Source organism: Rhipicephalus microplus, chromosome 2 (assembly GCF_043290135.1).
Source record: "Rhipicephalus microplus isolate Deutch F79 chromosome 2, USDA_Rmic, whole genome shotgun sequence".
NCBI lineage: Eukaryota > Metazoa > Arthropoda > Arachnida > Ixodida > Ixodidae > Rhipicephalus > Rhipicephalus microplus.
Genome location: NC_134701.1, coordinates 232,428,732 through 232,440,962, shown reverse-complemented (window position 1 = coordinate 232,440,962; position 12,231 = coordinate 232,428,732). Strand labels below are relative to the sequence as shown.

At 43.2% G+C, this 12,231-nt stretch overlaps 1 protein-coding gene across 2 annotated transcripts in view; it reads right to left on the bottom strand.

The window, feature by feature from the left end:
* Window positions 1–474: 474 nt before the first annotated feature.
* The window catches only part of LOC119170289 (putative G-protein coupled receptor No18), a 104,040-nt gene continuing 92,283 nt past the window's right edge, over window positions 475–12,231 (bottom strand). For both annotated transcript variants that reach the window (XM_075877285.1, XM_075877291.1), the window contains 2 exons: window positions 4,222–5,123; window positions 475–3,417 (listed from right to left, as the gene is read on the bottom strand). In XM_075877285.1, the coding sequence (XP_075733400.1) occupies window positions 2,917–3,417; window positions 4,222–5,067 (1,347 nt within the window). In that variant the 5' untranslated portion in view covers window positions 5,068–5,123 and the 3' untranslated portion in view covers window positions 475–2,916. The remainder of the gene's footprint in view (window positions 3,418–4,221; window positions 5,124–12,231) is intronic.

Genomic DNA, 12,231 nt, shown 5'->3' with positions numbered 1-12,231 from the left:
GGAAAGTTTCTAGATTGATATTTTATTGTAAAGAGTCAAAGAAAACAAAGAATATTCATTATTTTTAGTTTTCGTCGTATTTTACCCCACCATACTTTACATGCTTAAAGGAGAGCTACTTTATATTGGTATATGAGTGTCTTTTCCTTTTCAAAACAATTTCAGCCGCTGTAGAAGCTCGGGTGGTGGGGCACCTGCTTCCAAGGCTGAAATTATGAGTTCACTTTTTATTAAACCGATAATTTTGATTACTCTTTTATTGGTATCCATCTAAAATTATCACTCTAAATAACGCTGATTTTTCACCCACAACCAAGAAAACTGACGCAGACATCGATGCATACACGGAAATTTCTGCGAAAAGAGCTCCTTAACGCTACCGCGTTAAAAAACGGTTTACCTTTCGTGATGATTGCTGTGAAATTCCCCTAACATGACAATTACAGAGAAGAGAAAATTGAAAAGCCAAGCCCCTTTGAACCAGATGTGTGACGTTTATTCTTTCTCATGATCAGCGTTGGGTTCGTCCAGGTGAACACAAAGTCATGGCCGCAAGATGATCGAATGAGCAAAGCATTGTTTTCTTGACTACAAACAATGCATAAGGTTTCTTCTGCATTGTTTGCTGTGTAGCAACCAAGTTTTGTATCCTTGTACTGTAATGTTGAGCCCTTCCATGATGACATGTCTTATTATTACGGTGAACTTTTTCTCGCGGTTTTAACTCCTAGTAGTTCAGGGATTCCTTCAAGTAAGGTTTTTACCAGTTATTATAATTCACACGGGACTGCCAACTTGAAAGATATTTTAGCTCGTGCGTTCATAATATTGCTCTTTGAAAATAATGCAAATACATGCAACAAAATCTGTCAGTTAAGCCCTTTCACAGCTAACTTTTGCACAAATTTTTCTATACCTTGTTTAGACGTGAAAATATAGCTTCAACTGCAAATTCAAAATTTCGAGATATTTGGAATGTGATGGCAGAGTTCACTATACGAGAGAGACAAACTACGAATTTTACTTCATTTTTGAGCGTGATTCACCATTGGGTATTGTGAGTGGCGTGGGAGGCTTTACAGGTAAAGTTGATTTTCACTTCAGAAAATTGAAGCTGCATTACTTGCACGTTGGGAACTGTTGGTGTGACATGCATCATACATTGGCTGTCAAAATTTAAACATGTCGTATGGTATTACGCCGTATAGACCAACAAGGGAGCCATTTGCTTTGAACGCCTCTACACGTAGTACCAATAGATACACGTACATACGTGAATACACTCAAGTTCACGCTTAACACTTTGCTTTCGATAAAACTTGTATCGCAGTTAAATAGAATAAAGGAAAGTGCGACCAGTAGGGCAATAAAGAAGGGATGCCAATTGTTATCGCTACCAGAGACTTAGGCTTTTAACAGCTCTATAGCCAATAAACCCATTTATAAGTAAGAACGCATTTGAATTTGTTCAGAGCCTATCATTTTTGTAAAGTTCGTAGCCCTTAGTAGTTGTTCGTAATGATTTAGGTTGTTTTGAGTAACACAAAGAAGTGTAAAATACACAGACGCTCGCATATATGATAAAACTTATGCATCTGTGATAAGACATTATGTTGGAAAATATTTCCACACAAAATACATTTGTGTACACAGCTACACAGCTATGGCAGTTAGCTATTGATTGCTTTAAGGCGGCCAGATGTTTCTAATATCTTGAAACAATTAACAAACCAGCAGGCCTGCTTTGAAACAATCACATTTTTTTATGCCTACTAAACTACACATTGACAAGATGTTTCCCTCATGAGTCAAAAATTCAGGTTAACCGCTTTGAAGCACTCACTCATTCCGAGCATTCTGGGTATGAATTATTGTGGAAGAACAGTAAATATATCCCAAATATGTCTTTCATTCCAATCACATTAGATAGGCAAACTGCCTCAAGGCAGCTGCCTCAAGATAGCACTGAGCATCCAATATATCATGCTGTTTTGATGCTTTCAACAAGCACTCGTGAACTACTGCACAATGTTTTCAGAATTACGGTCAAAGTTTCTACAGGTGTATTTGCGCTACAACGCATAAATAGGGCATGCATGAAACATCGAGCACAATGAGCACCACGGTTACCTTGAAACAGCTCAACTCCCGCATCTCATGGTTGAAATCGCGACCGCTGGGTGTGAAAGGCACCGCACTGCTTAACAGGCGTGTAAGCATAACAAAGCTGCCCTTCGTCAGCTTGCACGATATGCGGGTTACATTTCGTAATGTCGAAAACATTCCCACCATTACATGTCTGGTTCAACAGTTAGCCGTAACGTGCGTAACATTTGTGTCTGTAACTTTGTGTAAATGCAGTTGTTTATTGACTAAATATAAGAAGTCCTTTTATGAGGTGCACGATGTGAAGATTTGGAGAACTAATTAAACACACTTCTAAACATACACTTTTGAACTCGTGTCTCGGTAATTTTTTACTCTTGTTGTCAGTAACAGTTCTCAGCTTCTAGTTGCTTCTCATTTCAGAATTTTTCGTTCTCCATGCACTCGAGACAGCTTGGCAGCTGACGTGGTTCACTTGAAAACAAGACAGCCTCTATTATAAATGGGCCGGTTTGACAAGCGTATAGATCAAGCTATTCTTTCCGCCGCAGTCACGCCTTACAACATGGAAGACACCGCGAAGCCCTTGATCGCGGTAACAATGAGAACATGACATTTTAAGAAACGTGCTTCTTCCCTTGACCAACCTGCTCAGAAAGTCAACATAATCAATACCACTTGTCACACAAAGCACGAAATTGTTCTTCAGAGCCATCTCGTGTCAAAAGCACGCTGCTTATATGTCCTCAAGTCCACGTGGCACGAATGCGTGTTGAGTTAGAGCTTGCAAACCACGCTCAAGAATGGCGCTCATCTGCGCCGGTGACATAGAATCTTGAGAAAGGCCTTGCGAAAGTCATTGTTGAACACGGTGTAGATCGCAGGGTTCAGGGCAGAGTTCACGTAACCCAGCCACGTGATGAAGTTGACCGTCTTTGGTGCGATGCTGCAATGTGGACAGAAGGGCAGGATGACGTACATAAGGAAGAAAGGAAGCCAGCACAGCACGAACACTCCCATCACGATGCCCAACACGCGGGCCGCACGCCGCTCCTTGGAGAGCGAGATGCGCTGGCGCTCCTCCATGTACTGCTTCACGTTGGGAGCGGCCCGGCAAGAGCCGCCTAGGCTGGCGGCACCATTGCCACCGTTTTGCTGGGTCTTCCCGCGTGTTTCCGTAATGTCGTCCGTTCGGATTGCGGTTACGCTGTCTAGGTCCGGATCGATTGGGCTTTGTTCAGTCTGGGGTGAGTCAGCCGACGAGTTCTCGTGAGTGGTTGGTGGCAGTACGTTTAGCGCTGAAGGCTTCACCTGCGAGTCAGTTAAAAAAAAGTAAGTTAAGACATTTTTGGGGTGTTTTAACACGTGACTAAATTATAAAAACACATCATAGCGTAGTCTCCTGTTAAATAATGACCACCAGGCGCACTTTAAGGTGTGCCTTTATAAACATTCATAGATTCCTTTTCGCCCTCAAGAAAACGCAACGCCCCGCCGCGGTGGTCTAGTGGCTAAGGTACTCGGCTGCTGACCCGCAGGTCGCGGGATCGAATCCCGGCTGTGGCGGCTGCATTTCTGATGAAGCCGGAAATGGTATTGGTCCTTGTGCTCAGATTTGGGCGCACTTTAAAGAACCCCATGTGGTCAAAAGTTCCGGAGCCCTCCACTACGGTGTCTCGCATAATTTTATGGTGGTTACGGGACGTTAAACCCCACATATCAATCAATCAATCATGAAAACGCAACCACCGTGTCATTTAATCACAGCCGCCCACCTGAGCATTCTTGGTAGGCAAGGGTACTGAGTAATGTCCTGCTACACAGCCAAATAACGCAAAAACAATCAAGCCAGTGAAGCTACAGAAGCTCAGGTCAACCATATGGAGGCGTCCTTAAATGCAACACATCATACTTAGAAATAACTTTGGCATTCTAAAATTTGCCCCACTGACAAAGCGCGAGAGACAGTAGCATTGAAATGAATTTTTCATGTTATCACAGTGCGTGAGATTTACAATGCTGTAGTACCTCTAAAACAGTTTCGTCGGAGAATTTTGAGTTCTGAACAAACTAAACACAAAAACGTTCTGGTGGAAAAAATAGAGCGAAACCAACCTGTAGCGTGGCCGCCACTGCCTTGGCACGTTTGCGAAGCCGTCGCCTGGTGGCCAGGTAGATTTTGAAGTACACGATGGTCATTATAAGCAGTGGTGCGAAGAAGGAGCCGGAGGCAGAGTAGAGGACGTATCCACGCTCCTCTGTCAGCTGGCAGGGCGACGTCTCGTCAAACTGCTCCGGCCAGTCGTTCCAGCCAATGAGCGGCGGCACCGAGATGAGTGCGCTGATGCCCCACACCAGCACGATCGAAAGCAGCACACGCCGTAGCGTGCGTTTCTGGGCGTAGTTGATGGGATCGTGGATGGCCCAGTAGCGGTCCAGCGCTATGGCGCACAAGTTCAAGATAGACGCCGTGCAACAGAGGACGTCGCATGTGAGCCACAGCTCGCACATGTGCAAGCCGAACACCCAGCGACCCATGATGGAGTAGGCCACGTTGAAAGGCATCACCAGGAGCGCCACTGCGATGTCGGCAACAGCCAGGGACACTATGAACATGTTTTGAACACTTCGAAGAGGCCTGTAGGTGAAGATGGCCAGCACCACGAGTACGTTTCCAAACACTGTTCCGGCCACGATGGCCGAGAGTATAAGGACGGTGGCCACGGCTTCGGGCAGTGGCACGGCGAGTGATACAATGGCGTCTTCGCCGCCTGCAACACCACCGTCGACGACGGAGTTGCCCAGGCTAACGGTCATGTTAGACTCATTGACGTCACCCATGAAAGAATGAAGTCGCGTTGAGGTCGTGTTTTCACCAACGTCAAACATGACGCTGTTGTAAAGAAATCGAGGCACCACCGTGCTGGCTGTGTCAACGAGGAGGCCAACACTGGAGGTCATGGTTCAGGCAATTGCTGGCCCTCACTGGCTTCCAACAGGGCAGCATGCATGAGACCCTGGAAAGAAAAAAAAATTGGTCCTAAGACAGACAAAAAACCTTTGTTTTGGTTTCGTTTTTATCCGCATGTGAAACTAAGCCTTGTCAGCTTCACATTATTTCTAGCAGTGTGTATGCATTCAATCTATATTGCGTTTGAACCATAATGTTCGTTTTGTATACTTCACGATTAGATCTCTTACATCATATCGCCCTCCAAGTATTTAGATCTGTTCATTACATACGCGTGACTATTCACTTTTGTCATTTCCTCCTTAGCTTGTTATAAGACAAAGACAGTAGCCCGATACACTTGCTTGAAACATTTTTACTGGATAGATATCTTTATCAGCTTAGCTATATAGCTAGATGTATGTGATCTGTTAATTCTGCTTGTGTAAGAATTTAACTGGCCGATAGGTCTACTGTGGTATACACATTTATCAGTGAAATATATCGAAAAAAAAGAAGTGATGTTTTCACTTTGTTTTAACGGTGAGCAATGCAGCTAAACTGGACAAACCTGAACTATTCAATGGGTGAACCTATATATACGTCCGACAAAAGATAACACGGACGCTGGTGAGCGTACGTGTACATATTGTGTAATATTGTTGTTTTAAATGCGAAGCATTTCTTAGCGAACTTTGGCGACTTTCAGCGTATATATATATATATATATATATATATATATATATATATATATATATATATATATATATATATATATATATATATATATAGCCGCCTGCGACTTTTAGTTCTCCTGGCTGTTGGGATGATGGTATCGATACCAAGCTTGGTATGGCATAACATGACTATATGACGAGCTTATTAGAACAGTTTTCCCTTCTCCTCAAAGAACCAACAGCATTAAAACCCACTCGGGGATGCGCAGGCTGATCTTACGCGTGAACTATCCGCTCGCTCCATTTCGTTGCTTTAGTCGTCACTGTTCCGGCCTACCGTAGTCCACTGAACGCCACCGTATTCTACTTGCAGTATCTACAGGAATACACGGATGCAGTGCCATGTTGCGGGCGTTCACGCCAATCAGCTTTACCCCCGGAAGGCCGGTTCTTGCTACCCGGAAATGAAGCTCGATGCCGTCATCCAATATCCGTTGCCACACATTCCGATAGCTCTCAATGTTCCACGCTGCTTGTGCGCCTTACGTTCCCCGTCAACAAAAATCAAAAGAAGCCTCTCTCTTCGGTATCTGTTTTGAAAATGGCGTAGAAGGGGGGCTCACAGCTGGGAGTGGCTAGTTCGTTTACGCCGCCATTTACCAAAAGGGTCTTCCTAACTGTTCGAGCTTTGTAAATAGGCTTTTCCGTGTATTTCCGACCCTTTGGTTTCCTCGGCATCATCGACAAGCGACAGTCTGCGCATCATTATCTGGTCGTTATTGTCTGCTGATTCATGTGAAAAACAAAGCTCTCGCTAATAAAACAACGTTTTTTTGTTTTATTCAATTTTTAACAGCTTTCGGCGTGCAAAAAAAAGCATTTAACCGCTTCCTCATTACAGTGACAAAATATTAGGCTCAACTCTAACCCCCGTAACTACCGCTACAGTGCGTACCTATTCATCACTGTTTAATAGGTTTTTCCAAGTAGCTGGAGAGCCCTGCAGGACTTTATGCGTTTGGTTTGGGAAGGAGATTTATATGCATAATATATTTCTGCTCGTCCTTTAGCTTTACATGTGTTATCAAAATGCTAAGTTCACAAAACAACGTATCATCATCCACGTATAATGATCTTGTAGACGACCAGCCACGTTCCTCATTGTCGCAAAATACTTCAAAGCTGCTGGAACACTGTGCAGATTAGAATAAACACTACAATCACTACTTTCCTGCTGGTATGTACTTGGCGAGCTGGAACAAAACCACATGCCTTTTTTTCTTGGCTTGTTGGTTGTCATGAAAACAGGTAGCCTTTCCTGTTTATTATTTCATTCAGTAAAGAAACGTTTTCGATCGTATTTAGATGTTGAGGCGGGGGCACTTAACATAAATACTAACTACTTATAATTACGTCACCTTCAGTTCTTGTCATTATATTGTTGTTCTTTACTTAACTAATTCTTCTCGCTTCCTTTTCACAGCACAATGTTTTGATGGTGAACTTAATTCAGATGCGTGTAATTAGGGGGCAGCACATTAGGCCCGTGCCACCGGCCTCGGCTCCCGAAAGACTTTTCGCCATGAAATATAGAGCACAAAACAACTCTCGATCCCATATGCCTGCCTCGCCCCTCCTCTAGATCAAATTATGTCTTCCTCCTCCTCCTCCAAAAAAAAAAAAGTCTGCCTACGCCGCTTACTCCAGCTCGCTTTTTCGATTCATGGCTGCCGTGATCACGTTTTGTTGGAGCTCAAACGCGAGAAATTTGATTTCAACAGATACATTGGTTCACGTAAAAAAATCTCATATGGTCAAAAGTAACACAAGAACGATCCACTAAGGCGCCTACAGAAAAAACACGTCACCGAGATGGGGGCATCAAATCCACCAAACCAATCAATGATCGCAGCGCATTTCGCGTCGTATTTCGCGATTCTTTTTTTATCCACTTTTGGTCACAATCCTGAAGGTCTTCACGTACCATGGGCTACTCGGAATAAGCGAAATCAAACGATCCTGTGCCGATGCTCTTCTTGAACAAAATCAGTTCACGCTGGAAATGCACCGATGGCCAGCATTGTTCAGCTTAACAAGTGGCCGTTGGCACTCGCCAATCACTGACAGTGCAACAGCAGCGATCCTGCATTACCATATGCAGCAAATTTGTAGAAGCTGTCAACCTGCGACGGCTCCTTACAAAGCGGTTTTTCCTTTTTTTTTTTTCGAGCTTTCTTTCAGTTTGTATTTTTTTTTTTCATCTATTCGTCAGATTCCCAGCAAGTGTGGTAATAACGCATGACTTGTTGTGTTTGTTTACTTTCCAGTGCCATCATTTGGTCGTTCAGTTCTCATTGATTACACTTCACAATGGAAGCGCCTCTACTAATGTCGGAAAGGACGAAAATTGTGGAGAAATTCGGCACCGCTTTTTCTTTCTTTTTTTGTTTCGAGAAAGGCTACATCTCTACTCTTTCTGGGAGCATCCGGACACTTACACGACCACTAATTGAAGCTGAAGTGCACCGAAAGCAGCACACGTACCTTCGAGAGAAAAAAAAAAAGCAAACAGGCGCTTTCCCAAGCGAGTCTGTTTTTTATGTATTTTTCAATGGCACTTGTCTCAATATAGTGCAAGAGCCGGTCGTAGCACTTTTTTCGGCAAACATCACGGATTGTGTTATGCGGAGGTCTCCATTCAACGGCCCCGGCACGTCATTGTTCTTGTCGTATGTCCTGGTGACTTGTTTGCACCGTTATTTTCTGGACGTTTGGGCACATTCACGCACTACATATATAAGTGCAAATTATATAGCAACATGTAACTGTAGAAAAAAGTTAGCCAAACGTACTAGAGATTCATTCTAAAATTATAGAGAAAACTGGGTGCAGTAAGGGGAGGGGCGCTTCGCTTTCACGTATGTTTACTGTTACTGAGAGAAACTTACTCCTTTTTGACCCTGCAATTTCCATGAGGAACACTAATTAATAATGAGATCCTGCTTCTTAAAATCACTTCTCTTTTCATTTTGTTCATCTCATAAAGGTGTTCTTGCTTCTGTCGCTGTTAGCTACAAAGATGCAACTCTGTGCTAAAACTAAAAAAAAAAACGTTTTTTAATCTTCTTACAGCCCACACCACGCTCTACCGTTTTTTTTTCTAAAATTAATAAAATGGCTTCCAGCACACAATTTAGATAATGAAGAACCAGGTTTTCGTTGCCAGGGTTGATTTGGCACTTGAGGTTGAAATAATGTTATAGTTCCAATATAGTGTGCTACACCTAGGATACAGCACTACAACAACTAACAGAAGCCTGCTACCATTCGATGGCATGAAATCTATAAACAAAAGGATCAAATAAACATCCTAACAAAACTGGGGTGTAACAATATAGGTGTTGTTCGTCGAAGTGCTGGACCGAAGGCTGCATCAGTAATACGTATATAGGTTGAAATGAATATGATAGGTTGCTTTGAAAGGGGAATATATTGTTTATATTGTCAATGTTTATCTTTCCACCTAAAGCCATGTAGCATGACAAAATTAGGCACAGAATCAGCTATTTCGATGTGCATGAATGCAGCAAGCTCGCTATTGATTTGGAGAGAAGCTGCTCTTATGGTAGTAAAAGATAGAAGGTGGTGATTCCTTTTCAATGTTTTCTGCAATACAAACTGCCTTTTTTCTTTGCATAAAATAAGCGTTCTTTTCTTCCCATCGTGAATGGACAGTTTACCTGAAGGACCACGTTGAATTGATGCACGTCGCGAAATTATGACAAGTAAAGCGTATAAGACATGGCCATAAGAGTCGTTCTAAAGGAAAACAAACAAAATAACAACCGCAACAACAAAATAATACAATGACCGTGAGAAGCGGGCGAAGGAAAAATACCTGCGTGTGCGAAGATACCATTAAGTCATTTTGCTCACGAAATACGGGACTCAATTCTTGGCGCTATCTCAAGCTAACACGGCTTTGTAAATGTGCGCATAACGTGCCAGTCTCTCGGGTGGCGACAGCGTCCGCCATTGTGCGCTTCAGTTTAATCGCGTTTACGCCACTTGGACAAAGTTCATCGCACTAGATTTAAAGAGCGAACGCGGTCGTTGAGAATATCTCCGTCACCAGCCCGGAGCCCCTTATCTGACTAAGGTATACGGGGCCACGCAGTTTCTTTGCGAAGCATTCAAAAGAGTGTCGAAAGGTAGCGCCTGGTTAATCTCCTCCCTCTTTTGTGCACGAAGGACATTTTTCTTTGTTATTTATTAGTGATATACATTTGCGTCAGCTATGACGGCTCTTGTGTGGTTGTCGCGTCATAGACAGAAATAACGAAGTGGCAAAAAAAAAATAAAGCATTATTCACAGGGAAAGAAGAAAAAGACAAAAAGTTACATAAAGTTCAGGCAAATATGCGAAAATGCTGGAGCCTGAAAAACACTTACCTAAATGACTATCTAAGAGCGAAGCGGTTTGAAACAGCCCTAAAAAATTTGGTGTAAACAAATCTGCGAAAAATGGTCGTCATCATGAACGGGTACGTGCCAAAGGATTTGTGCTGATCCCGTACCTTCCCGCTGATGTACTAAAGATTAAAGTGACAACACCAATTAAGATTTATAGACAGACTTAAAGAATAATTTGGAACAACCTTAATGAACCATCAGGATGAACTCAGTCATAAACATCGTGGCGTCACATTTTAGCTTTGATCAATCAAGGATCTCTACAGAGTGCATCATTGGTACGTACACAACCAGAGAATGCTAGGGAACGGGAACTTCAATGACGCCTGCGAGAGCACACCGAAACGGTGCAAGCCTTGTGGCGAAGTACAAAATTCGCGTAGAGATATGGGTTGCGAGAACACTGGGCTTCAATGTCAGCTTCTGTCCTGGAGCTTGCCACATCTGTGTCATGTTTGTAATTATCCGTGCTTCAACTCAAACCATTTTGCGGCGAGAAGCAATCTTGCAACAACAAAATATACCCCATATAAAAGCCTAGCAACATCCTATAGAAGAAAACTAGAAACATTCCAGATATACACCTAGCAAAAGCCTTTGGTAAATACCTATAAATAATGAGGTACAATTTGAGAGTTGCCTTCGTGAATGCGAGGCGTTAACCACTGAGCTACGGAGAAGCACGTCCTTCAGCGCACAAACGGCAAGCTATATATATCTACCACTTACCGCTGGTGATGGACATCTCGGAGGGAAGCTATCGTATCTTTAGCATTAGCAGCAAGATTGCGTTTCATGTCTCACACAACTTATTGCAACCTACGTCATTTTTTTTTGTTGACAACTACTGAGCCTGTAGCATAGGCCCTTTGATTTACGGCAAAACACTTGCACAACGTGAACACGAACCTATCGAAGCTAAAGAAGAGTGTTTTCCTGCCACGAAACAGTTTATCATACTTATCACGTTAGGCTCGTAAAATACATTCTGGTCAGCTAGATTATATGTTCTATAAGAATAGTCAGCGACAGGTCACTCCACTGCTAACGCTAACTTTTCAGCACTCACACGAGCCATTCAAAGACGACTGCTTTGACGACAGAACCGTTGTCGAGGTTGACGCTCACTTCAATGACGCGACTACGTGTGGAAGTCCCGGGGTGAAATCACGGTTATTATCGAAGATTAAAAGCTCGATTCAGTCGGATCCTCTTTCGATGCCGTTAATTATGGGTCTATATATGACGGCTATGTAAGTTGAAGTGGTTCACACTGCGCTATTAGAAATCTCGAGTAGGTGGACTCTCAGTCAGTTCCTTTCTGGGATGTACAAAAAAAAACGAGGCACTCTTAATTGCATATTAGAAACACCATGACAAAGAGGGCTCTAATTCCTATGTTTTAGAACGACAAAAACTGGCCATTAATGCTATATAGTCTGCAACGAGGAAGTGCCGCGGGGAGTGGAATGATACTCGCTCAATGGTACAAAAGGATCACTGATCCGATAATTGTCAGTGACAAAGTGCAATTTTCATTGTGCCTGTTATATTGCAGGCCATTCAAAGCTCGAAGTATTTGTCCTCTTCAAAGCATCTATTGGCCAATTCAATTGATATCCACCGTGCATAAAACATTGTATCTGTTTGCCACGCATTTTCTCTTATAGCTATGATTTTGGGGTGTTCTGAAGTAAGAAAAAGAATGAGCGGGAAAAATCTGGCAGATTGCACTCATTGTGAAAATCAATTTCATACGAGGCACACGGGCAGTAGCACCTTTTGCCGGATTTTTTCGCTTTGAGTTAAGCGTCACGAGGTGGTTTGACGTCTCCGTGTAAATTGGGCGATGCGTGCATATGGCGCGCTCGCCAGCCATGCCGCAAAAACGCAAGCGTCCACAGGACTGCACATCTACCGACCTAACTTCGGAACGTGCCTTAAAAGAGAGGCGTCAGTTTGAACGCACCGAATCGCACACCCGGCGGTGGCGATGCGCATATCATAAGTACCGGACGAAGGCGT